Source organism: Mesocricetus auratus, unplaced genomic scaffold (assembly GCF_017639785.1).
Source record: "Mesocricetus auratus isolate SY011 unplaced genomic scaffold, BCM_Maur_2.0 Super-Scaffold_100011, whole genome shotgun sequence".
NCBI classification, from domain to species: Eukaryota; Metazoa; Chordata; class Mammalia; order Rodentia; family Cricetidae; genus Mesocricetus; species Mesocricetus auratus.
Window position 1 is genome coordinate 27,431,063 of NW_024429195.1, and position 27,795 is coordinate 27,458,857.

Here is a 27,795-nt window from a genome sequence, read left to right on the forward strand (position 1 = left end):
TTTAGAACACCCAAGAAATTTTATTGTTAACACCTCTCATGGTCATGATGGTCATGGATTGGAAGGACATGAAGTCTAGATAGGACATGAACTGAGTGTGACATTTTACATTCTTGTCTGTTAGATGGATCCTTAGACTGTAAGTGGTTTCTGTAGGTAGTACGGACTCAGCTTCCTTCTCAATATATGGTTTAATAGGAATGGCTACTCACGCCTCAGTTCCTTGTAAGCGTTGTGCCACAGATGTGAGCCATTTCCACTGAGATCATTGATAATTGTGGTCACACGTAAGAACCACCAGCAATCTGATTCTATCTTTATTTCACTCTTTCTTCAACAATTTGATCCTTCCGTCCTTCTTTTCACCCTTCTTCCCCTTCAGAAGATGGGATCTCTTTAGATGCAGGGCCTACAGGTCAATACCTAGCTACTGCTTTTCCCCAGAGCAATAGTTGTTTATACTATTGCTTTAGTGCATACAAATGACACAGTCCACAAGGATGACTCCAAGGTTGCAGTCTTCTGAAGATGCTGAATTATGTTAACCTGGTGGTAGGTACAGGGCACTGTCCCAGCCTCAGGATGTCCTGTCCAGAGGGTGGGCACAGATGTAGGCTCGCTTCTCAAGGATCTGCTGAGACACTTTCTTAATATGATCATCCATGTTTTCTGGAGCAACTATGAGAAGAGAGAGGCATAGGTAACCCTTTTGCAACATGGTAATACAAACAGGTCTGAGAATGTGTTTTTACCTTAGTTCCCCATTGGCTGTACCCAAGGATAACCTTTAGTTGCCCAGGTCGTATGTGGGAAGGCCCTACTTGGTAACTGGCTCCTGGAAAGGTGTCTCACTGCCTTCCACAGTATATCACAGTCCTGCAAGCCATGTAGGGCTCCTGAGCTGGGTTCTACAGCTACAGGCTATACATCTCCAGTAAGGGTTGTAATGGCCCTCTGCACTGTAACCGGAAACAGGGCTAGACTGCCATGTCAAAGAAAACCTGGTAATATTTCATGGACAGGCAGTTGCAAAAGAGAAAAAGCATTTCAGATAGAGAAGCTGGCCTAAAGTAACATGCTTTCCAGGGCCAAGGCTTTTACACAAGCCATTTCACCACCTCTACAGCTTACTACGGTTCCATAAGCCATTTTGGCTAGAGTCTACAGCTAAAGGGACAGGCATAATGACCGTCTTCTTCTTTCGGGACCTCTCCTAAGCAGACACTAGCATACCCTACACAGGAGTCTCAGGGATGTACTTGACTGGCAAGCCCTCTGCTGTGAGCCCAACCACTTTCCTGGCAGCAAGGCTGGGAGGAAATAAAGCCCCAGCAGCTATCGACAACGGCTGGACCTGAGTGCTTTCCCACGGGCTGCATCACTCACACTTGTCCAGCTGAGACAGGCTGAAGAGATTCTGGAAATAAGCTTCCACGCAGAACATGTTGGCCAACAGGATCTAGAGAACCAAGGTTAGAAAGGACAGCGACTAAGAGCTCTGAAGTTGACCTTTGAACCCAAAAACACCCAGCCTACTGCCACATGAGGCATGATGACATCTTGAGCAAAAAAGCCTGGCTCAGAAGTTACACATCACCCCGATCAAATGCAGGCTGACCAGGAGGAAGCTCCTCAGGACCTCTGAGACAGCTTCTGTCTCTGTCAAGTGTGCACCTGTGGGCTATTCTGGAATGACATGTGTCAAGAGCCAGGTAAACAGGACTTGCTAGTGACTAACCCTGCTTCCCCCTGCAGGGTGAAGAAAGCGTAGTGCAGGTAATGACCGAGGGTGGGCTTGTCACCCCATCTGTCTCCTGTAAAGGCTAGGATGAGGAGCAGCACTGCCATGGCCAGCCATAGTACAGCAAACTCAGCATCCATCTCTGCAACTACTACGTGGTGCTGGAGACTCAGTCTCTCTTGTGCAGGACTCTCCAACGAGCCCCACTACCCAGTGCCTCCCTTCTTCAGCTCCAGGCTTCATTAAAGCACAGTGGATGAAGGGCCTGTCCCAGTAGCCACAACCCTAACTCATTATGGCTTCCTTTTAATATGGCCTGTGTAGGCTGTGCAACACTTACCTCATGGTCATGATTTGGGAGCCCAGTCCGGATGGAGCGGCTGGCCCGTGACAACACAGCTGTCATGCCATACAGGTTGATGAGGATGTTGGCGACACGCTTCAATACCAGCTGTTCCTCTACAATGGTCTGCAGATAGATGTTTAGAGTGGTGATCAGTGATGCTTTTCCCTTCTCTATACTTGGTCTCAGAAACTTGTCTGGTGTTTAGTGTGCTCAATTTCACCTTCAGCAAGACTTCCCACAGATCAGCCCCCCAGGGAGGTGGCTCCTCCAGGTATTCCAGATAGCCACCCTCTGATTGGAAGGTGCTTAGCACCTAGCAGAGCCCCTCCATGGGCAGTGCTGGCTAGCAATTCCAGCCCCACGGAAAGCAAGATTTCTGTTCTTGTCAGTAGCCCAAAGTAGTCCCATGGCTACTGACCATGAGTAGGGGAGGCAGTATCCCATACCCAGCAGGACCCACTCACCTTTCCAAAACGGAGTAACAGGGTCTCAACAGTCCGACCAAAGTAATAGACATTTTCCTCAAGCTTGTTGGCACTGTCCTATCGGTGAAGAAGACAGACTTAGTATCTCTTCCCGTGATGTTCCACTTGATCCACCTAACAGGCACTGTCTGGAGCTCCAGGCAGAGAGAAAGTGGGGCATCTGAGTGTTCCCCACTTTCCTGGAGGATCCCAGATACTAGTCATATCTTCTGGATTGGGAATACCTTGCAGGAAGGGGATCCAAATGTGGGAAGTACACATACTGGGCATACTTACTCCAAGACTGGGATGCACAACACCAAGATTGCCTGACAACCCCAGGTCCACAGTTCGGCCCAGTGAGTCCCGAAGCTTCCGACCAATGGTCTCCATGACTGTAGTCACATCGCCTCTTTTAAAATCTCTGCAGGAAGTTCACAGTCTTGTGACTTAAGACCCTACAGCTGGCTCCCACTGGCCAACAGTATGGAACTCTGTGCTTTTCTAAGCTGAGCATGTGGTTCCATGCAGGGTGGCTTTCTCCTCCTAGCAGGGAGAAGCCTGTTATATGGCCAGCTTCCAAAAAGTTAAGGAGTCTGCAAAACCCCATTAGCAGCCTGTGTGTGGGCTCCAGCAGGGATCTGATTGCCCTGCCCTGGAATGAGGGCAGCAGAGATAAAGAGGGGCAGAGAAGAGAAACGAGTCTCAAACTCAAACCTGCTAGTGGAAACCTCTCACTCCTCAGCTTCTGGATGTCTCAGCAATCCAGCCAATATAATAAACATCCAAACACCAGGGACTCTCCACTGTGGGAGATGAGCATTAGCAAGGGAGGGGGACGCTAGCACCGTGCCTAGAGGGCAATGTGACTCTAAAGGCAACAAGGACAACTTGGGCAGGTTGCCCTTCCTGCTGCTTTTGGTGAGGGGCAAGCTAGAGGTGTGGGTTTCCAGACCCTGTCACCCTGTGCAAACGATACTGTACTTGCTTGTGCCAGCTTTGCAGTGAGCCTGTGTGCAGGCTGCATGCCCCACCCACTGTTCCAAGATTGGGGGGCCTTTTTCTCTGGCCACTGCTGACAGGGAGGACCAAGAACAGATGGGAAAATAGCACATACTTGATCCTTGCGGTCAGGATGCGTCCGGCATGCTGTAGGCCTGTCAGGGCAATGAACAACCGAAGAATCTCATTGGTTCCCTGCAGCCAGAAGTGTGAAGGTCAAAGCAGCCCAGCAGTGCAGTCTGTGACTGGACAAATCCAGCCACTACTCACTGTCCACAATAGCGGCTGCCACTGAAGCATCTTGAGAGCAAGGCACAGAGGCAGGCTATGGCCTGGTGTTAGGAACACACAGGAAGGGTAGTAAGGCTGACCAGATGGTATGGCCTCCCACTGGGACTTTTACCTCTCATAGCCTGTCCTGCATAGTCCAGACCTTTCTCTAGGTCCCAGAAGCCTTAGTAAAACTGAAACCAGATCTCTCTGGGTGATAGAGGGATGTGATGACCAAGACACAAAAAGTGTGGAACAGATAACCCATGGCTCTCATTTAGACCAGAATCCTCAGGGAAGCTATAGTATAGACAGCTGAGCAGCAGTAGCTGGAAGCTCCTCAGGAGAACACACACACACACACAGACACAGACACACAGACACAGACATACACACACACACACACAGACACACATACACACAGACACAGACACACACACACTCACACACACAGAGAAAGAGAGAGAGAGAGAGAGACAGAGAGAGAGAGAGAGAGAGAGAGACAGAGAGAGAGAGAGACAGAGAGAGAGAGAGAGAGAGAGAGAGAGAGAGAGAGAGAGAGAGAGAGAGAGAGAGAGAGAGAGAGAGAACCATCCTGTAGTTGGACTGGCACCAAGGAGAGAGAAGTTTTCCTGGGGGAAAAGCTGGGAATGGAGACTCTTGTGGTATTGCCCCCAGCTCTGAACAAAGTCAGCCTCACATCAAAACTTCTCCACCCTTCTATGAATCATAGCCTCAAGAGCAAATCCTGTTGGACTGTACCATCTAGCCAGGATCTTTGAGAAATTCAGGCCTCTCCCTGTAGGAAGGCCGATAGAGAGGCAACCCCAAGATAAATTGACTTAGACATGTCTGGCTCTTTGGGGAGCCAAGCCTTCTGCTGTTAGGCTGTAGCTGACGTGAAAAGGCAGATGCTGACTGGGACCAACAGACCAAGAAGACGTTCCATTGGAGCCGACAAGAGTCAGCTTAACTCAGTTTACTGAGAGTGAAACCATAACCTAGGGAGTACAGGATGGACGCAGAGTGGGAACTGGGACTGGAACCCTATTCTCCCACAGATTTGTCCAATCCTGCCTAGCCAGAAGTTAACTTGGCAAAACTACAGCAGTCACTGCGAAGTTATGGGCCCAGTAGAAAGGGCCTCCAGGAATGTGACCTGAGGGGGCTGGTTGGGCTCTCCCAGCCTAAAGTCCCTCTACAAAAAGCAAGGGAGGATGGGAGTATTGGTGCATGGCTAAGAGGGTGCAACCAGAGGAGATAGCCTGCCTGTAGCCTTATAGGCTATTTCTGGGGACTTAGCAGCCTCTCTCGGGGTTAGGAAGGCTGGGAGGAGCTGAGGGACACCACTAAGGCGGTGTACAGGGAAGCCCAGTCAGCAGGGACACTCACCTCAAAGATGAGGAGGATGCGGGAATCACGAAGAAAACGCTCATAGGGGTAATCCTTCATGTAGCCTGAGCCCCCAAGGATCTGCAGAGCCTCGCTCACACACTGCCAGGCAGCCTCAGAACTAAATACCTGTCACAGACCCAGACAAAGTTAGAGCATGGGGGGAGTGCTCCACAAGACATTCCCTTGGGTCTTCTAAGAGGAAGACCTAAGCTACGGGGAGCTGCTGCCCAGGATACAGTTGGAGAATGTGTGGAAAGCCCGAGCCTGGAGATGAGTGGTTCCAGAAGGAACTTTCCAGGTAGGCAGGCAAGTCCTCTCGCCTTCTTGGACCAGTGACTAGACTGTGTGTTCCATCCCAAGGTGACTTGTCATGCCTCTTGTGCCAACTCCTGTGCTTTGTAATTCACCCAGACTTAGGAAGTGTGACCACTCTTGCCATCCTCATGGACTTCCATTTTGCTCTCATGACCACTGTCTATGGAACATCGTATGGATAGAGATACTCAGCTCTAGGGTTAGCATGTAGAAGAGGGTCAGCTCTTGGACACCAGCCAGTAGCTGGAAGGTACCAGAAAAACATGAGAATGAAATGAATCTCACCCAGCACACAGCTGTCCCTGTTCCTAAGCTTAAGCAGGACTACCTCAGACACTCCAATGCCCATTTCTCTAGGCTGTCACATTTTCCAGCATCTCTCTTAAGAATTCAAGTCCAGAGGTCAGTTTAAAGTGGGGTCATCATCTGTATCATAGCTTTAAAAAAAGACCCTTGCTCAATCCTACTTTCTAGCCCATTCCTATTCCTTTAAGTCACCTGCCAATTCTTAGAAACACTTTCTACCTGGAACCCCCAGTGGCCACACAGGACCTGGCCTTAGAAGCACTCAGTACCAGGCAACTCACAGCCTAGAGATCCTTTCTCAAGATCCTGAGAGGGCAAAAGAAATAAAAAACAAAACACATATCCAACAAAGACAAGACCATATGCCAACACCTAGAATTATCTCAATTATCATGACTATAAATATCTAGACACCAGAACAAAGATGCAAACATGTCAAAACAACATGCCCCCTCCAAAACCCAGCAACCTTACTGCAGTGGACCCTGAGAAATTCTACATAGCTGAAGCATAAGACAGGGATGTTAAAGAGGATACCAATAACCCCTTCATGAAGTCTGTGAAAACATGAACAGTATAATCAAATAATGAAAACAGCAAGACATGAAAGTAGAAACAGAACCACTAAAGAACCCAAACTGAAATACAACTGGAAAAAGAAAATTTTGGAAGTCAAACAAAAACCTCAGAGGTCAGCCTCCCTAACTGAGTATGAGACGCAAAAGACAGAATATCAGGTATTGACGGTAGAAGAAATGGTCAAAGAATATGTTAAATCTAAAAAACCCAGGCACAAAACATGTAGGAAAAGACCAAATTTACAAATAGAAATAGAGAAAGGAGAAACCCAAGTCTAAGGCACAGAAAATATTTTCAACAAAACAGAAGAAAATTTCCCCAACCTAAAAAAAAAAGAACCCAAGCAGGAAATTGGTATCTACATATATATATATATTTGACTGTATTTTTTTTGTTTTACTGTTTATCTTGACTACACCTTGATACTATAAAACTAACCAATAATAGATGACATGTTATATTAGGTTCTCTAAGCCGTTTTTTAGCACCTTTAGCTTTCTCAATAATTTTATGTTGGTACTTTTACTATCTTCATTTTATAGATAACAATGGAGGCTGAGAGATATTAAGTGACTTGGGCTAGGTGACATATCAGGGAATAGTGAATCTAGGATTTGAGTCCAGGCTCCAAAGCTTATTTCTGCTGTTTTTCATGTAGCAGCCAACTTGTGCTTTTCCCTGGTCTTCCCTGACATCACTCCTTAAGCATCCGTATCCTTGGAAACTGCTGTTTTAGGCAACCCAAGATGACTCATCTCTTTGGCCTTTCAGATACCTTTACTCCAGTTCACTGAGGGTTAACAAGAAAGGTTGTTGGACAACGTGAAGAGAGGGAGAGACTTTGGAGCGCTCAGTCCTAAACGCCCGGCTTACCAATGCCCTACTCTTAAGGCTCAGGGATGAATGTGGAAGAGGTGGCAGAAAGAGCCAGAGGTAGCGGATGACTTCAAGGAAACAGTTTCCAGACAAAATATAAACTCACAGAGACTGCAGCAGCATGTACAAGACCTGCACAAGCTCAAGCCAGACAAAACCCCAACATGGAGAAAGGGAAGTGGGCACAAATAAGACCTAGCCAAGAAGCAAGTGACTGCTGCTGGGAGAGTAGAAACCCCTTCTTCAAAGGAACAACACTGGCATAGCACCCCAACTCCACCCAAGCCACGCTCAGTGGGGGACAACACAAGCCAGGCTCCAGGGCTATTCTGGGGGGAAGTGGGGGGATTTAAGGGAGAGAAAGAACATGAAGTTGAGTGGGTAGAAAGTAGGTGAGGTAGAAAGTAGGATTTGAAGGAAGGGTAAATATATGATAAAAAGAGATTATATGAAATTCTTGAGCCAGGCGGTGGTGGCGCACGCCTTTAATCCCAGCACTCGGGAGGCAGAGGCAGGCGGATCTCTGTGAGTTCGAGGCCACGCTGGACCGACAGCCTCCAAAACAATACAGAGAAACCCTGTCTCGTAAATACCAAAAAAAAAAAAAAAAAAAAAAAAAGAGATTATATGAAATTCTCAAAAAATAAATACTTAAAAAATTAAAAAAAACAAAACAAAGCTAGAGGGTTGTGACAATGAACTTAGAGGCTCTTGCTATAAAAGTAAGTCTATCAGAAGACTCTGTGGAACCAAGGGAAATAGTCCCAACAGACAGTGATGACTCAAAGTTAATGGGTCTGGCAGAACAGCTGAACAGAAGAGTAGAAACACCCAATGCCACAGAGGTAAAGACGGTGATTGCGGTATGCCTTGGGACAGGTTCCGTCTATTCATGATCCTAGCTTTGCCTGCTTAACCCTTAAGTATTCAACTGAAGCAGTATCACTGTTATCCCACCCTGCTATTTGACAAAGTTGTGTATGGCCCAGAGGTAAAGCTAAGGCAATCTTTATTGCAGAAAAGGAAGTAGCTCCTTGAAAAGGGATGGTTTGAGGAAGCCCCAGGAACAGGGATATAAACTTGGGCCTGTTGTGAACTCCAAAGGTTGTTTTAGAGCATTCATACTTGCAATGTTTCTAGAACCCCTTAATATAGAATAGCAACACTCAGGCAAGTTAGGACATAGCCTAATAGCCAACTTGGTCCTTTTACACACCAAAAAAAAAAAAAAAAATCAAATTCTTGTTGGGTGGTAGTGGTGCATGCCTTTAATCCCAGCACTCGAGAGACAGAGGCAGATGGATCTCTGTGAATTCAAGGTTAGTCATGTCTACAGTGAGTTCCAGGACAGCCAGAGCTACACAGAGAAACACTATCTTGAAAAACAAATAAAACCAACCAAACAAAAAAAGAAATCAAATTCTTACAACCAGTGACCTCTTTTTACCTTATTAAACATGTTATAAAACAAAGTTCCAATTGTCAACTCTGAAACAAATGACATTCCTTCCCAGGAGAGTCCAGCTAATGTACATGGCTATAAAGTTTTGACATCTGTGTCTTCTCCTGGTGCTAGACTAGGGTCAATCAGTAAAAATGGGCATCATCCATAGAGGGAAGCAGTGAGCTGTCCTGCAGACTCACACTGGAATGAGCATCACTCTACCTCACTTCTCCCAGCTTCACCCTAGGGCCCTGCTCACCCAGAAAGCTGTGCGGGCACAAATCGTAAGCCAAGTCATCCTATCAATTAAAAAGATGAGGAAGATGGCTGACAATGCCATGGATCAGAAAGACTGTATCTTCCCCAAGTTGAGCTGGGATTACCTTCACCATGGCCGCCTCGATTGAGCAGTCAGGGAATCCTGGCTGGTCTAGCATCCCCGCCGTGAGGTAGGTCATACTCTCCATTACATATGCCTTCTGAGCCATTAGTGCAAACTTTTCCTGAAATGTTCAGAAAAACAAAATCACATGCATAGGCTTCAGTCTCCTAACCTCTTCTCCCAAGAAACAAATCACATCAGAAGCCTTGCTGTCTGGGGGCAATAATGCCTAGTACAGCTTTTTTCCTATGTCCCTTCCCACAGGCACAGTACAGAGAGGCAGCAACCGAAAACCTCTTCCCATCCAGTGAATCAAAGTCTTCAGTACCTGAATCAAACCAAATTCACTGAGATTCCTATTGAACTGCTTCCTCGTGCAGGCATATTCAGCAGTCAGTTCTAAAAAAGAACAGAGTTGTCAAAACAAACAGAAAACAAACACAAAGGAGGTTTGTGAATACTGCAAAGTTATTCGTGATGACCCTTCAACGCCCAGAAGGAACTAAGAGAGCCTTGTCTTTGACATGAGAAGCCTAGAAGCCAGAGTTCCCACTTGATGACAGCTGGTCAGAGGGGGAGTTCTTGCTCCTCCTGGGGCCTATAAGCAGCAAGCAGGAAGTTAAGAAGACGGGACGCTGAGTCAGTTGTGAGGGTATGAAGGGAAACACTCTACCTCTGTTAGCATACCACCCAGCTCACAGAAATGCTATGACAATACAAAGAGGAAGGCTGGAGGCATCTAGCATAAGCCAGGTACACAGGGCATCCAAGAACGATGTGTAAGTGGGCCCACGGATACTCAAGCACAACGTGAAAGCGCCTTCATGTCAGAGCTCTGGTGGGGCCCAAGGTGCCTGGCTGCTGACAGTGCCGGATTCTAAGAGCCTCAGAGGGACACTCAGCCTTCTTTCTACCCTGGCACTACCTGCAACTTGTTTTCCAAATACGTCCTCGGGTGTGATCCAGTTGCAGTTGGTCTCCAATTGTTCCTACAGTCACATGTTTCTTGACTGTGAGAACTCTCACTGATGAGAGCCACAGAGCATGTTGAAAGGAGCCTGAGCCTAACAAGCAGGTTTGCCTTTAGGTCATGATGCATCATGGGCTTGCGCAATCCACCACCCTCTCTGGGCCTCAGTTTCTCTACTAACCAAATAGAGGAAGAGTCCAAACGCGGGCCTATTGTTATAAACTCCAACAGTCACAAAATACACAAGGTTGTGTTTGCTCCCAGCACGTAACAGTCAACATCTATGCCCAGAGAGCCATGGGCTCCAGAGAGATCAGAGCTAACGCTTTCTTAGGGCTGGCTCATGGACTGAAGGTCACTGAACAGCAGCCATGTTTGTGCTGGATAGAGCAGCAACGCTTTATGCTTCTGACAGAATGCCTGACTAGTGTGCAAATACAGCAGAGGAATATGGAAATATATTAGCTCTGGGGAAGGAATACATTTGGTCTAAATCAAACGCCAGATGCTAAACTTAAGCTGTCTGTCCAACTGGCCTAGCTCAGCCTTGCCCACCCAGCAGAAGAAACAGCAGACATTCCCGGCATGAGCTGGTGCTGCAGAAGGCTCCTGCTCCTGACTTACCTTGACTTACTATGGACTTAATCTTCGATGTTACCCTGATTGCCTTAGAACCATGAGTCACCATATTAGGAGACACCTCTGGGCACTGTTTGTGAGGGATTTCCAGAGATGTTTAACTGGGAGGGAAGAGCCGCCCGAATATGGGCAGTACAGCCCATAAGCTGAGGACCCAGACTGAGTCAGCAAGGAGAAAGCCATGGGAGCACCAGCATTCATTCTTCCTGATTCCAACTTCACGCACAATGTGACCAACTGCTTCACATTCCAGCAGCCACAGCTACAGATGTCTTCCAGTCACACCTTCCTTGCCAAGGTGGCCCAAGCATGCAAAATGTGAGCCAAAATTAGCCCTCCCTTCCTAAAGTTGTTTATGTAAAGTATTTTGTCCCAGCAATGAGTGAAGTAACTATACACACACCTACCAATCAGTTTCTTGAGCATCCCAGCCACAGCACTGCCCATGCTGAATCGCCCACTGTTGAGGATGTTCATGGCTACCTGCAGGGAGGGTGGAAAAGGTCCAGAGGCACTGAAGGAGGCAGAGGGAGCCAGTTGTACCAGCTTGTTTTCATAAAAGCAAAGGCAGCATCCAGCCCAGGCTAATCACCCTGCCTGTTTTCAGGCCAGAAGCAAGCAGTTCTAACCCTCAAGCTAGGTGGCCCAGTCACTGTTGTACTTGTCCATCAACATACTGGCCTCGCTCTGACCACACACAAAGTATTGCCCGTACTCTATATGCACCTGTCTGTGGGAAGGGACAGAAACCCAGACTGCAAGCAGCAAGAACTTTCTACCTTCACAGACAAAGGTATGTCTGTGGTTCAGAGAGGTTGACTTTCTCGGGAATGAAAGGCAAGCTTGTATACATAGATGACCCTAGAGACTGCAGCCAGCTGCTCTGACAGGGGCTGATGGCTTAGACAGCACCCTGCCTGCCTCGTTCCTCACCCGTTCTTCTGATCCAGTACAGTACCTGCTGGGAGCCAGGCAGGTACACAGCTCTGCTGACATGCTGTGAACCTCATTCAGAGTCACAAGGTCTCCTCACCAACCAGAGAGCGCAAATGAAGAGACTGAACGAAGCCAGCTTTAACTTGAAAATGGACACCACCAAGTGCTGGCGAAGATGTGGAACCCTTGTATACTACAGGCATCGTGGGAAGGGTTCTTCAAAGAAGTACTAGTCTCCACACATCCAGCAATCCTATTTCTACATTTACACCCAAAGGGATTGAGAACATATTTTCCAAATAAAAACTTGAAGATGAAAGTTTGCAACAGTGCTATTGACACGAGCGCCAAAGAGACAACAATTCAACCTAATGAACTGATGAGTCAGATGTGGTTTCCCTACGCAGTAGAACATTATCTACCCAGACAAAGGGATGAAATATGGACTCATGCTGTGACATGGATGACGGTTTGTGAATAAGACGTGAAAGTATCCAGTCACAAAATACACTGTCATATGAACTGTTCATCATCCACAAACCCAAAGAAGAACAAAAGAAAACAGCAGTTGCCAAAAGATGGGCATATGGAAGCATTGCATTTATGGAATTAAAAGCGGCGACGGCACAACAGACAATATATTGAAAAAAATCATAGGCATGTGTATTTTACAATGGTAAATGTCACATAAAACATTTCTCAATGAAATGTCAGTCTGGGGCTGGAGAGATGGCTCAGCAGCTAAGACCATTTCCTGCTCTTGGAGAGCACTCGGGTTCACTTCCCAGCACCCACACGTGCCTCACAACAGTCTGTGACCCCAGTTCCAGAGGATCAGAGGCCTCTGGCCTCTCCAGGTACCAGGCTCACATGCAATTCACACACACAAATGTAGACACTCACATACATACACACATAAAACAGAAATAAATAAATCTGGCTGAATAGGTGTCACATCAGGACTAGGGAGGCAGAGGCAGGTGCATCTTTGGTCAGTGTGGTCTACATAGTGAGTTCCAGGTCAATCAGAACTATGTGGTGAGACTCTATTCTATCTCAGGAAAGTAAATCTTTAAAATAAAATAAAACTATAAGGGGAAAAGCTTAGGGCAGGGAGTTAAGACCCAGGGTGCTGGGTTCTTGGAACTTGGGTTTCCCTGGAGCCCACTGGCCTGTTCTTCACTTACTAGGGAGGGGAATTCCATTCCTCACTCAGGAAAAAGGAGGTCTCCAAGGAGAATAAAGAGTCCTCATCCTAAACGAGACTCCTCCTCTAGGAGCAAGCATTTCTCCAGGCTCTATGGTGCTGATTCCTATGCCCAAGAGCCACACGAAGTCACAGATAAAGCACAGCCTAGCATGCAAGGAGAAAGAGCAGGGCGGAGCACCAGACTCGCAGGTACAGTGGCACAGCGCTCACACGAGACCCGCCTTCACTTACCTTAAAGCCACCTCCAACTTCTCCAAGGACATTTTCCACAGGCACTCTGGTATTTTCAAAATGGACTTCACATGCTAAAACACAGGGGATTTGAAGATCGTGACTAACACATGCAACCCCTCTGCTCTTGGCCCAGGCCTGCGACTGACTAAGTCACTCATCTAGCATCTTGAAGACCAAGAGAGGAAGGCTGCATCCTGGCCTTCACAGAGCTCATTCTTTGGCCAGGAAGACAAACCATAGATGCAAGGACATGGTGGCGTGGTCAGCCCTGTGATTTAAGGAACAGCACGGTACAGAGACGGGGCTGTAAGGGAGACTGTCATCCTTTTATAAGGCAACATTTAACACGGGCTGAAATGACCAAAACAGCCAAAGACAGAAAAGCACATGGAGAGCACAAGCATTTCCTCAGACTGCAGAGCCTATGGGATTCTTGTTTGCTATGTTAACACAGCCATACCACTGTACCGTGGGGTAGCATCTTCCCAGCGTGGGTGGGGAGTTAGCAGGTAGAATGTAGTCAACCAGATGTGTGCAGACACACAACAACCTAAACCAATTCAATACCCTTCGGGCTGAAGCATTCCATGAGAACCCTAAGAAATAAAACCCTGCTGACCGGCAGGGCCACCACAGCCAGGGGCCACAGCAATCCTGAAAGACACAGGCTCCACTGGTGAGCATGAGTGAAACTGTGAGGAAGCAAGGTTCACAGGACGAGGAGGGAACGGTGCCATTGCACAACATACCCAGAGGCACTGCCTGCACGTTCTGTACATAAACAACGTAACTGCTGGCATGTTGAACCAGAGAGAGAGACTCAAGACAAGGAAGGTCAGGGGTCAATGAAGAGTCAGGCAAGTGCTGTGGGCTGGACCCCATGCTTTTGCATTCCACTGCTGCTCTGGCAGTGTGGGGGTGGAACGCCACCAAACTGACCTCTCTCTCTGCTGCTCATATTTAAGGGTTGGCTACATGAGCTAGGAGACCTGGCCATTCTTTCAAAGGCTACTCTATGGGCATGGGGAAGACATGCCTTTCCACTTGACCTCATGTTCCTGGACCCTCTTTTGGGGTCCTGCATGCTGCTGGGGCACCAGCTTTCCAGCTGTCAACAGGTAATGACACCACTGAAATGCTCAGTTCTAAAGACACAGGGTACACAGATGTGGGCCTTGATGTGCCAGGAACACAGTCCCCTGTAGGATGGCAACTCTAAAACTACACCACGAGGACAGTGTAAATGCCATGGCCACATTGGGTGAACAGAGGGCAACAAACAGGACGCCAGTCTCCACTGAAGCAATGGCTGACCAGGAATGAAAAGTAGGTCTGGACAGTAGGAAGAGAGACGAAGGGGAATCCAGGAAAGAAAGATGGGGTGGCCTGCCACATGACGTTTACCCAAGACACACCTTGGTTGTGTGATGTCCACCACTGCCCTACCAAGGCTGAGATTCTGACCCACTTCGCTCACCTAGAATCAACAACGCTCGCTTACCTAGAATCAACAACGCTGAATGCACCAAGGAGCACAGGTTGTGACTGCATTTTTAATTTGATTTTGCTACAATGATGAACTGAAACCACATGTAATTAAATGTCATTTCCGTTCTAGTTATCATAGTGGACAGTGAACCTGTCTCTCGGGTCTCTCTGCCATGCTCATGAATAAGTCTATCTGCCACACTACTTACTGTTGGAGCCTCGAATGCCTAATTTCTCTTCAGGTTTCCCATTAGTGACTCCGCCAAAGTCTCTTTCTACGATAAATGCAGTGATTTTGTCTTTTATGGAACCATCAGAATCAACCACCTCAGTTTTTGCAAACACAGTAAAAATACTGGCCAGTCCTCCATTGGTGATCCAAACCTGAGGAAAAAACAAAGATCCTTAGACACCTCTCAGCTCTACCCAGCCACTCAATTTCAGGCCAGACATGCAGCCGCTCCATAGCAGGCAAGACACGGAGAATGCTCTGTATAAGCCAAGCCTGTGTGGAAGAACACAGGAGCACACACAACATTTGTCTCCCCAGAGCAGGGATGGAGCTCAGCCAAGGACACTAAGCTCCTCTGAGCTCCACTCATTACCAGACCACTGGCAGACTTAAAGTAAGGGGTCTTTCCATCACTGCCGCATGAATGCAATTGTACAAACTGCATATACTGCATTTACTTATCAATCGACAAAAGTAAAAATGGGGTGAGGAAGAGCGTGCTCTCCAGACTGCAACAAATGGGAAGTATTTACTCTTGATTCAAGGAAACAGCTGATCAGGGAAAAAGACTAAGAGATGAGCAGGGAAATCTTAATGCTAGGGAAGAAGCCATTATTATCCTTTCCCCCATTTGCTAAATGTATTTCAGTGTTCTATCTTTAAGCAATCCTTGACAAAATCTCAAAAGTGCCTTCCAGAGGTGGTGATGTCAATAGAGGAAGGACTACCAAGAGTGAGTGTGTAACTCCTGTAGCTGGGTGCCAGGGCCATGGAAGTGCACTGCATTATACTTTTCATCTTTGAAATTTTGCAGAACCAGAATTGAAAATCAGCACACAAGAGCAGCTGTAAGCACAGAATTGAGGAGATTGAGGAGTTAGACTGCCTTGCTCCAGTCCTGGCTCTGCCATTTGAGGGACATGGGCCAGCCACTCAGCTATGCCTCCGATGGTTCTGATAAAGCAGTGACACACATCCAGTGGTGAGCTCAAGACAGACACACAGAGGCAGTGGAGACTGACTAAACCAGACAGGGCAGAGAGGTCATGGCATACCTTGGAGCCATTGAGGACGAAGTACTTCTTATCTTCACTTAATGTAGCTCTGGTCTGGATGGAGGCAGCGTCACTCCCACTGCAAAGGCAGAGACATGTGACTGAGGGACAGCAATGCTAGGAATAAGATTAGAATTAATTGTGAGGGCCTGGAAATGTGACAAGCCTTTAAAATATTGAGTCAGACAAAAGCACGTCTGTTCCACTTCAACTCTGATGCTTGAACAAGGAAGGTGGTCAGAGTCTGGGAGCAAAAGGGAACATTGCAGTAAAACTTAACACTAATAAGATTTGTGTGGCTAATAAGCAAAAAAGTAGTAGTGGAAACAGTCTGGGCCAAAGTTTCCACATAGAAATGTAGGCTCCACATGGGAATGTAGGCTCCACAAGGGCGTATCAGTTTCTGTGTGTGTTTGGGTCACAACAGGAGGGACCTTGCTTCAGGATTTCAAATGAAGAGAAGCAAGATTAAACAAGGCCCCAGCTGGGCCTGCGTCAGAACCTGAGTCTTGCCTAGGCCTGCTTCATCCTCGCTGTGTAACTTTGGACTGGGTACAACTTTCTGAACTTCATTTCCTAATACAGAAATGCGGACTCCCCATGTGCTCTCAAAGACTCTTGGAAGCTTGAATGCATCCCTGAATGTCAAGAGGCTTGTGAGTCACGGACACCGACTTAGTAGATGCTGTGGGAATGTTATCTGTAAATTTCAATGAGCCAGAGATAAGATAATTATGGTATCAATAGTTGTTGATTCTCTGAAGGCTTCTGAGAGGAGTAAACACAAACCAGCCACTCCACACAAGTTCCATGTCACAGGGTGACATTTTGAGGAGACACACCTGGCTGGCTCTGTTAGGCAGAAGGCTGCGATGTGTTCCCCAGATGCCAGTTTGGGCAAATACTTGGCCTTCTGTTCCTCATTGCCGACCAAGATGATCCCCTAAAAGAACACACAGGCCAAGAGAAGATGAGAGTGAGGTGCACTGAAGGGCAGCCCCTCTGCTGACAATGTTTACTGCACTCAAGAGAAAACAGGGAGTTCAGAACCAGCAGCCTCAGACACTGCTTAGAAGGCCAGCCTGCTGGGGGAAGGCCCACTACTCATGCGCAAGGGGCAGCCACAGTGGTAGCTTTGGAATCAGCATCCAGGATTTCCATCCCTGCCTATCCCAGTGCATTCCTGCATGGCCCTGAGTCAGATACGGGTCTTCTTTAGGTCTCCACATCATGATCTGCAAGCTGAGGGTCTCTCCTTTATGGACAGGATGGTTTGAATGATAGAGTGAATATGTGGGGTGCTAGAACTATACTCAGGATGGGGGTGCAGTTTCAAAGCTGTGCTCCCCAAGTCCAACCCTGTTGCTAAATAACTGCAGTCTGGACACTAATCTTGGGCTCCAAAGCTGGATGCTGAGTTCATTTAACTGTCTTTCACCTGTATACTGTAGGACTGACCCAGCTAATGTGAAACCCTTGACGTCTGTGAGCCTTTAAAGCTGCCCCGCATCCCATCATGCTTTCAGTTCAGGGGCAGGAAAGGTACGTGTACAGATAGGACAGTTCAGGGAAGGATCCATTTCCAAAGACAGCACTGACCAGTCTCAGGTGCAAGTGCACGTAGGCTTCTCCTCTAGACCCTGAGCTATCAAGTCCATTTATGTCACAGAAGCAGTCCCCTGTCTCCTATTTCTTCCAGAAAGCCCCAAAAAGGACCTCAGACAACTGACCTTGAGGCCAATAGCCTGGTGTGCTGCCAGGGTCACCGTGATAGACCCATCCAAGCTGATGATCTCCCCAAGCCGAGCATACATGGTGTTGGAGAGGCCTAGGCCACCTAAGAAAGACAGACCAGTCTAACTGACTTTCCAACTGGGAAAAGAGATTCATTTTATTTTTATAATTTTAAAGCAATAGCATAAACCACACACACACAAAAACTAAAAACACAAAATGGTACAAGGAAACTATCATGTGTAATTTTATCTAGACTATTTATGTATACATCTTCAGATTTCTCTGAGGCAAGGAAACATGTATGAAGCTGAGTTGTTAATATGGACATCTACACAAACAGTAAGTCACTGAGTGAGTATGTTGCAAACCCCTTCTACCAAAAAGACATTTAAATCCAGGTGGCACCTGGTCAAAGCTCTTCTGCTATGGCACTAAAACACTTGGGATACTCTTGTGCAAGCCACCTTGTACATTGCACTATGATGAGCAACTTTCCTCCTCCACCCACTAGATATCATAGCAAATCCACAACCTTGCCAATGCCAAACATTACCAATGTTTCCTGAAGGAAGTGGAAAACTGGTCCTTACTGGGAATTACTGCTCTCTCAATAAAAGACAAAAGGACCAAAAACAACAATGATCTTACATACTTTACATTTACTCTTCAAATTCCAGAGGTGTCTATGTCCACTTTACAGAAGCGAGGCCTAAAGTTTTCAGGACAGTAACTAGCAAAGCTGTCCCGTGAGGTTAAGTGTGCACAGTCCACTTGAGGGAGTGGCATGCCTACACACCCTGGGAGTTATCCCTGCAGGTGTATAAATACCTTGATGAATTCCCATTTCCTGACCCTCCATCCCCATGCCACCCCACCCTTCCCTATCTTTGTTTTTCCTTCTTTAATTAAGGGAGGGGCTGCTGTACTCTTCATCTTCTTTCTACTCTACTATTTGGCGTGGCTGCACATGATGGTTTCATCTGTCCCTTGGGAACTACAACCTTCATGCCCAGTATAGCCGGATGAGTTGCCTCTCCAACAGCTTCATTTAGAGGCCAAGTGAGCTATTTTTGTGAAGAAATAGAGTCCTGATGCCACAAATGTATGGGTGGCAGCATCGGGCATTACTTTAGGCTTCTGCAGACAGTTTTCATGTACTTAGTAATGTGGCTGAGATATGGTAGGGTTTCAAGGAAAGCACATTAGTTAACAGTTTTAAACCCTTCATTCAACCAGGTTAATATGCCATGGAAGGCAATTACGCACCACCCTTACTTTCCTTGGATTTTTCCCCTGTGTCTCAGCTTGGACCTGCCGCAGATTGGGCACTACTATGTACTTATTCTCTATACTTGACGGCTCACCTTCTGCTGTAGAAGGGAGTTTACACTTTAGTATCTGGAGACACAACAGGTAAGGAAGTAGAAGACCAAGAATAGCTCCCATTTGCTACAGCTTGCAGTGTAAATCCTCAGTAATGGTATCACTGGCTGTGGCTGGGAAACATGCAAAACAGCACATCTCCAAATAAGCAGCTCACAGCCAGGAAAGCTGTCCAACCTGGAGAAGGGTTATCAACTGTACTCTCTCCCCCATTTCAAGAACCTTTCAGCTGCCATACCTGGAGGCTGCCTTGGCAAATGTCCACAGCAGAGGTAGGTGAAGGCCACAGAACCACAGCTTGATGTATCATGTAGCACTTAAGACTATGCAAGACTGCATTTAAAGGCCATCATGAGAAGCACTTATCGAAGAGCCAGATAAACAGCTGAGCAGCCATTGCTCTAACTTACCGTATTCTTCTGGAACCTGTATCCCAAAAAGTCCCAGGCTCTTCAATTTCTCTAAGGTATCAACTGGAATTTTTCCCTCCTGGTCAATTTTCCTAGAGTCCACTGACAAAAACAAATATCTTGATTAAACAAGAAAAAAATAAGTAAACTATGCTCATATAAATAGAAGTATACAGAATGGTCTCTATATAGTATACCAATATCAGAGGCAGAAATAGTCTAAAATCAGAAGCTGTAGTCAGGACCTTTCAGTATGTGGTTGACTTTATGCTTTTAGGCACATAAGAAGTGTATTTTTAAGTCAGTGGTGCTAAATGAGTCTTTCCGAGTTGGTGCTAGTCACCAGGGTCATGTAAAACAGCAGTGTGTCACGTACTTCTATGACACATATTCCTGGAGGCATATAATGATGTTCACTTTGTTTGTCAGCCTAACTGAATTTGGAATGACTTAGGAATCAAACCTCTGAGGGAGTGTCCACAGATGTTTAACTCAGAAGGGAAGAGCTTTGCCCGTGGGCAGCATCATCCCATAGGCGGCAGTCCTGGGTCATAGTAAAAGGGGAGATGAGAAGGCGGGCTGGGCACCATTTGTTCTCCTGGTCTGATCTAGATGGGAGAAGTGAGCAGTCACAGCACAGACCTGCCTCCATGAGCCACAGTCTCAAACCGTGAGCCAAACTTCCGAAATTGCTTCTTACAGGCAATTTTGCTACAGGGATAAGAAAAGCAAGTAATACACACACTCAACTGGACTTTTAATTTAATTACTGAACCTTCTCAAACATTAGGGAGCAAGTACACAGCTCAGAACTGTAATGGAAGATCAGGACAGATAGCACTGTGCAGACGTTGTCTGGGTCTAGCTCTACCCAGTGTTCAGAGCCTCGATGTCTACACTATAGTGCAGAGGTTCTAAGAACTCACTCACTCCATGTAACACTAACTCAGTTACTGGCTCAAAACTCATACTAGACCTTGTGAGTTGTCTCAGTGGATAAGGCGCTTTCTGTCAAGCCTTACAACCTGAGTTTGATACCTGGGGCCTACATGGTAGGAGAGACCCAACTTTCACAAGGTATAGTCTAACCTCCACAAACTGCCACGATACACAATGTACACAGGAATATACACACAAACACACACGAGATAAAAGCAATGCAAAAATCCCACACAAGAGTAGAAGTGAGTGACCACCAGCTCTATGTCTATAATCGTACTGTCTGTATGCATCAAGTTAACTCAAGTACACTCTGGCTATGAAATCCAACACTATCACTATTGTAAAGTGTTAAAAGCACCATAATCCATACTTATGTATACAATAGTCAATAAAGATAACTGAAGGCTTCCCAAATGTAGTCTGGTCTGTCAGTCCTTCTGCTTTGCCTCTTAAGAGCTAGAGTTCATAGGTGGGTGCTACCATGTCCCTAAAATAAGGAGGAAGACAAGGAAGGCAGGCCTTACTGCCTGCTCAACATCATACTGAGAGTCTGGCCAGTGCAGCAGAGCACAGACAAGAACTCCAGGCTGGAAAGGAAGAAAACTGCTCATTAGCAACACAGTCGTCTACAGAAAACTCCATAAAAGCCACCATAGACACTTCTAAAACTTTGAAGTGAGTTTAACTCATTAATAGGAAGTGGTGAGAGGCAGGCTCGTTGGAGGAAGCAAGTCATTGGGGGGGTCTGACCTGGAAGAGAATATTTTATCCTCTTCCCTTTAGGACTAGATGCACAATCTACAGTCAAACTCAAGAATATTAACAGGATATAAAAAGAAGAAATAAAAACATGAAAATGTTTAACATTACTAGCCCTTGAGAGTAACTAACGTGAGATACTAAATGACACTTGTTAGGCTAAAATGCAAATCTGGGTAAAAGAGAAGGCAGAGAAACCAGATTTCATTTGTTGCTGATGAGAACGCAAAATGGCATAGCACTTAAAACATAGCTTAGCAGTTTTGTAGAAACCTAAGCACACAATTATCACAGAAGCCCATCAGTGACACAACTGGGCATTTATACAAGAGAAATGAAAACATAAAGTCACACAAAAAAAACTGTATGAAATGAACACAGCAGTTTTTCTAAGTGCCTTTAAATAACCCAATACACTTTAATATGTGCTTAACAAAACAGTACATTCTTGTCATGGAATTCTGCCAGGCAATGAGCTGGAAAGGCAGTATTAATGCCTAAGTAAGATGCACTGTGAATCATGCTATATAAAATGAACCAATTTATACCTTATATGAGGCCAGGCATGCTGGCACATACCTTTACTTTCAGTACTCAGAAGGCCGAGGCAAAAGGATTTCTGCGAGTTTGGCCAACCTGGTCTACATAACAAATTCCAGCCTGGCTAGGTCTACAAGGTAAGACTGTGTGTGTGTGTGTGTGTGTGTGTGTGTGTGTGTGTGTGTGTGTGTGTGTGTGTGTAAATACAAAAGCACAACAACTACTAATAACACGTGGCATAGTTCCAATAATAAATATTCATAGCTGGGTATGGTGGCATTTGTCTATAATCCTAGCACTTGGAAAGCTGTGGCAGAAAGTTCAAGATCAGCCAGGGATATAAAGTGAGATCTTGGCTGGGCACACCTTTAATCCCAGCACTTAGGAGGCAGAGGCAGGTGGATCTCTATGAGTTCAAGGCCAGACAGGTGTACATAGTAAGTTCCAGGACATCCAGGGCTATGTAGAGAGACCCTGTCTCAAATTAACAAACAAACAAACAAACAAACAAACAGACTAAAAAATAGAGATCCTGTCTCCAAAAACAAACACCCTCCCCATCAAACACCATCCTCCATTCTTGAAAAGACAAAATAAGGAGATGTTCCAAGGAGCCATGGAAGCTAGGTAAAATGTGGTCCTAAAAGACTAGCGTGAGAGTCCTCACAATCTAATTGTATCTGTGCTTCATGACTGAACACACAGCAGCACTGTATGACAACACAGTACATGTTAAGCTTTTTGAAATTTGGGGAAGGTCAGCTGGTTTGTACTGATATCAATATCCTGTTCGTGATGTTAGATGAGTTATCCAAGATGTTACCACTGGAAGAAACCAGAAACAGTCCCCAAGGAAATGCTGGAGCACAGATCACTGACTGATTCATAAAACACCCAGTACAAAGATCTAGACTTAACCTTAGAAACATGTAAGTCATCTTACACAGTATGTGATTAACAAGTTTGAACTACCTGGCTTCAGTTATTTTTATCTTTTCTAGTTATTCACTTTTATTGTGTCATATACCAGTTTTAGCCTGCTGCAGTGTAGAAATATTTCAAAGAGGTTCCTTACCACAGAGACTAGAGGAGCACTGAATTAGTGTCTTTTAACTAAACTAGGTGATCCTGAAGGTCCTATTATGAGTAGAAACTATTGTAACTTAATAACCACACTAAGAACTTTCTCCATATATAGTGCTTCTAATGTAAGCAATCCAATTAACCCTGGAAAGACAATGACAAAGGAAACCATACACACCTTCTTCGGTAAAGAATCTTTCCACTGGTCCAACAAACTGATTGATTTCACTAAGTTCATCTTGACTAATCTCTGGAAACGGGAAAACTCCTTTCTAAAAGTAAAAAACAAGTATGACAAATTCAGTTTCCAGGAACTTCTCATTGGAGTGTTTATCAAAAGGGAAGGGAAGGAAATGTGTTAGGCTACACATCTGGTCCCAGGAGGAGGCAGAGACATGACTTCACAAGATCCCTCAGGAATGGATGGGCTTCTGTCTAAGGCTGTACTGCATCTATTTTTCCCCACATGCAGGTGAGTTACATCCTAACTTTCACCCATAAACAAGCAGCCTGGGACTTATACTTAGATGCCCTGCTATTTAATTACAAATTTTAATTACTAATTTTAATTCCAGCAGTATTTGCCTCTTTCTCACCAACAATATGCAGGTCACGTTTCCCCAAGATTCCTTTGAGACTTGTGCGAGACAATGGATATGAGGATTCTTCATTAAAACAGACATCAATCTTTGTGTGAGCTCAAATGCTCCCAATAGTAACAATATACTTCAATCACCGGGTGTCTTCTCTTGAGCAGCTGTATCTTACTTAGCGCATGGCTACTGGCTTCCTGTGGTGAACATGTGAGGTAGCAGGGTCCCAGGACAAGAATTCAACCTGAGCTTAGTCACGGTTTATCTATTGTCATCTATTAGTGTAGTTTCTCCTATATTATGCATAATCCAGTTCAACAGAGAAAGTTGCTGTGAGGTTGAAAAAGGACATGCTTAGGTCCTGGAGCATGAAGTTACCATGTATGTGTTGAGATGTCCACTCTCTTTGTCTTCCTTAGGGTTTCAATTGCTGTGAAGAGACACCATGAACATGGCAACTCTTATAGAGGTGGTGGCTTACAATTCAGAGGTTCAGTCCATTACTGTCATGGTGGGGAGCATGGAGGCGTGCAGGCAGATGTGGTGCTGTTTACATCTTGATCAGAAGGCAACAGCAAGTGGACTGTCACACTGGGAGTGTCTTGAGCATATATGAGACCTCAAAGCCTGCCTCCACAGTGACACACGTCCTCCAACAAGATCATACCTACTCCAACAGAGTCACCCCTCCTAATAGTGCCACTCCCTTTGGGGGCCATTTTCTTCCACCACACTCTTCTCTTGGAGAATGTCTTGACTTCTAAACTCTGGTGGCCAACAAGCAAGGATCCCCTGCTGGCCTTTGAAATCACCCCACATGGCTTGAGGGCCTGTGACCATCCGAGTTCCAGCCATCCCTATAGCTGCTTGGTATGGGATGTAGATTTGGACCCGTAACTGAACAGGGACAGATCACAGTTTCCAGGCTCAGGAGTCCCACCTCCTTGGTGTCTCTCATCACAGAGGAGCCCTCAATTTTCCCTGTCTGTTGTCCTATTCCTCACTTTCCTGACTCCTCCACATTAGAATGTTCCAGAATCTACTTGTACCTCTCTGGCCCAAGGACAAAGGGCACATAGGTCTCTTCCAAGAGACAGCTTCCTTAAAGGAATATGCTGCTACCCACCAGCACTCCACTGTCAAGATAGACCCAAAGGGAAACATGGCTCCTCTCACCCCTCTGCAGCTCTCAGAACAAGGCTGCCTACTCCTCTGAGTGCAGAAGCTCAAACCATTACCTGCAATCTCAGTGGTCACCTAGTCTTGGCCAAATGGCTATGTGAGAAGGTGATTCTGATCCCAGTGGGTAGACTAGGCAAGAACAGAAAACCTGGCAGGTAGCTAGTCTTCAGACATAATTAAAGGGTTAAAAACTTCAGGGGACAAGGCAAGATGATGTATGCCTTTAATCTCAGCACTCAGAAGGTAGAGGTAGGTGGACTCCTGAGAGTTCAAGGCCAGTCTGGTCTACTAGGGCTACACATCAAGCTTCCATTTCAACAACGACAACAAAAACACTAAACAAATGCAATCTCCCCAAACTAAACAAACAAACCCAACAAAACCAAAGCAAACAACATACAAGTTTATGGGGAGGTTCTGGGGGCCAGGAGGAAAATACCCTCTAGTAATGAGAGGCAAAACTGGGGAGGGGAGCTTGATTTCAATCAGCAGCTTCCAATCTGGTGAAGCAACAGAACCTGTTATTCCAGTAATTCTACTGCAGAAGTCAATTATAAACGCCAAGTGGCTGTAACTAAGTCTGCTAATGTCACACAAACCTCACCCATTTAGCCTCCTACTTGTCCCTGTGGCAGCCACTGGCATGGGTAACTGGGACACTCCCTCCCACAATACAGTATCGCCGCCACTGTCGTGATCAAGGTCCAGAAATGCTTTGAGAACTGTGTTCCAATGATTCAGAAAGTAGCAGTGAACTTGCTAAAAGTGGCCAGATTCTAAATGTAACTTGGAGACAGACAAAGAAAGATTTACTTATATAGGATTCAATGTGGACTATGAGAATAAGAAAAATCAAGATGTCACTGGAGAATGTGCTGAATCACAGAGTTTCCATTGTCTATGGTATACAAGCTGCTGGGAAAAGAGTGGGTGGGATCCAGGGGAGAATTTTCATACACGCTTATCAAAGATGCTTATTAGACATCTACGGGGAGATTTTGAGCAGAAAGGAAGACATAAGTCTAGAATTAAGGGAAGAACGCTAAGTTGAAAAGTAAATTTGAGTCGTAAGGATAGAGGCGGTATTTAAAGCTAGGGCACTGAATTAGTTCATCAAGGGGCTGGCAGTAGATGAAAAGACAGGGCCATAGACTTGAACTTTACAAAACTTCAGCTTTGCTGGGTGTGGCATACAACTGTAACCTAGCACTCAGGAAGGCAGGCAGAGGAAGAAGGATCTTGAGTTCCAGGGACACCTTGTCTCAAAACCAGCAATCGACACAACCACCACCTCCACATAAAAAAGAACGTATCAACACAAACCACAAGAACAAATTCCTGCTGACTTCACCTGGACTACCAGACACACTGGCCAACACCTGCAGATAGAGAAGCCAAAGAATTAACAAAAGAGATGAAGGAGAAAAGTTTTCCAGAAGCCTGAGGACTGAAGTGTGTTCAGAACAAACATTCAGGTGGTTATGAAGCCATCTCCTTGTTCTGGCTGGTAAAATGATTTCTAAACAGTTCATTCTGTGCCTTTTCTCAGGGCCAGCACATGTTGGTCCTGAAACCAGAGCCAAATCTGCTCCTGACCCTGCGCATAAAACCAACCAATCCCTGAGCATGAGATCTAGCCAGTCTAAGCCCAGGGACTGAAATCTGACCAATCCCCACCCTGGAAAACTCCACCCCGAAGAAACCCTATATAAACCTTGTGCCTGTTGAGTTTGCTGCTGTCTTCTTCCACCTGGCAGAGGAAGACACTCTCCAGGATTCTTCCCTCCCAATACATCTCTTGAATGAGGTTTGGGTGAAACCTTTTGGAATAGAGCAGAAGAGAGACGTAACAACGTTTAGCAGGAGCTGGAGCAGAGCAGTGCTGTAACACTTTTGCCTGGGAAACCTTCCCCTAGCCAAGTGGACATTCCAGGATAGGAGCTGAACTGTAATAACTTCGCTGGCGAAGCCCTCTCCTGCCTGAGCAGAGCTGTTACACCGGAGAAGCCTTTCCCTGGACCAGAGCTGTAAGCTACTACGGTTTCTGTGACCTGTGGTATTCCTTGGCTCCCGATTGCCAGAATACCTTTCCATCCAAGCTGCAATGCTTATAGTAAGTGATGACCTTTTCTTTCTAAAGGCATGAGAATGCAGGATACAGCATCCTCGGCCCCAGGTTGCGGGGAAAATCGTTCCCACACTTCAAAGTTCTAGCCTTGAACTTTCCAACAGGGCAGCCGCTCTTAACCCACGTCTTGGCTTGTGCTGTAATAAGACAATATGAGAAGACTGTCTACAGACAACACAACTAAGAAGAAGCGGGCTCAAATTCACTGAAAAGCCTTCTCACTCTCAACGTGACAGCCTGGAGTTTGCTACAAGCTGGGTTGTTGTGGAGCTCTGAAAGGGGGAAAGGAAACTTGGAGGAAGTCGCGGAGCTGAAGGATAGCCAGAGAAACCGCACAGAATGAGTTGTTTAGAAATCCTATCTCCCAGCCTGGACAAGGTGATGATGCCTTCGTAATCACCTCTTCAAGGACTTCCCAAGGTTCCCTGACAAGGAATAGCTGGAAAAGTAGGCGTGATGGCACACGACTGTAAACCAATACTCCGGAGACTGAGCAGGAGAATCCCGACTTAGAGGCCTGCCTGGTCTACGGAGTGAGCCCAGAGCCAGCCTGGGCTAATACTTAATGGGATCCCAGTCTCAAAACAAACACCTCCGCGACCCCATTAAAACCACATTTTCCTGAGCCCAGCCTCTCTGGCGTTTGTCTGTAAGGACTCCGGCCAGGTACCCACGAAGGTGGAGACAGGACGAGGGCAGCCAGGACTCGCCTTACCTGCTTGATGTTGCCCAGGAAGAGCTCCTTGGCGAAAGAGCGGCTCTGCAGACTGGTGTGCAGCGGGCGGTGCGTCACCGCGAAGACCCGTGGCACCTGGGAAGCTCGTACAGCAGTCGTCGCCGCGGCCACCGCCGCTGCGGCACGAGAGACGAGCCCGCCGCCAGACATGCTGCTCTTGACACCAGGCTTTAAGTCACCGGAAGGCTCCCTGCGCTCCTCATGACGCAAATATCCCGCGTCCGATAAGCCTTCCGCAGGCCGAGTAGCTCGCAACCGGAAGCTGGTCCGCGCTTCCTGATAATGTGCGGGCTGCGCCGCCCGATGATGCTCGGACTGCGCCGCCTGATGATGTCCCTCGGGCGCTCTGGAGGAAGCTTTAACCAAGCCTGCTGTAAGACGGATCGATCCGGAATACAGACACCATGGATATTTATGA

The 27,795-nt window shown here is 46.4% G+C and overlaps 1 protein-coding gene across 1 annotated transcript; it reads right to left on the bottom strand.

Moving 5' to 3' along the window:
- On the bottom strand, positions 1 to 27,582 carry Acad9 (acyl-CoA dehydrogenase family member 9). The gene is made up of 18 exons (XM_005069703.4): positions 27,357 to 27,582; positions 22,917 to 23,010; positions 19,415 to 19,516; positions 17,615 to 17,721; positions 16,727 to 16,827; positions 15,885 to 15,963; positions 14,807 to 14,981; positions 13,107 to 13,180; positions 11,137 to 11,212; positions 9,449 to 9,519; positions 9,122 to 9,241; positions 5,216 to 5,344; positions 3,669 to 3,748; positions 2,849 to 2,975; positions 2,552 to 2,629; positions 2,082 to 2,210; positions 1,387 to 1,459; positions 1 to 678 (listed from the first exon to the last, which is right to left on the bottom strand). The coding sequence occupies exons 1-18, from the start codon at positions 27,525 to 27,527 to the stop codon at positions 578 to 580; spliced, it is 1,887 nt and encodes a 628-aa protein (XP_005069760.1). The 5' UTR covers positions 27,528 to 27,582; the 3' UTR covers positions 1 to 577.
- Positions 27,583 to 27,795: the final 213 nt, after the last annotated feature.

Coding starts and splice junctions, on each gene's coding strand:
- Acad9 (XM_005069703.4), bottom strand. CDS start 27,527: ATGTCTGGCGGCGGGCTCGTCTCTCGTGCCGCAGCGGCGGTGGCCGCG. Junction 13,181..14,806: donor AGGCATTCGAGGCTCCAACA/GTAAGTAGTGTG, acceptor CCTGTGTTTTAG/CATGTGAAGTCCATTTTGAA. Junction 9,242..9,448: donor GTGAATTTGGTTTGATTCAG/GTACTGAAGACT, acceptor TGAACATTTCAG/GAAAAGTTTGCACTAATGGC.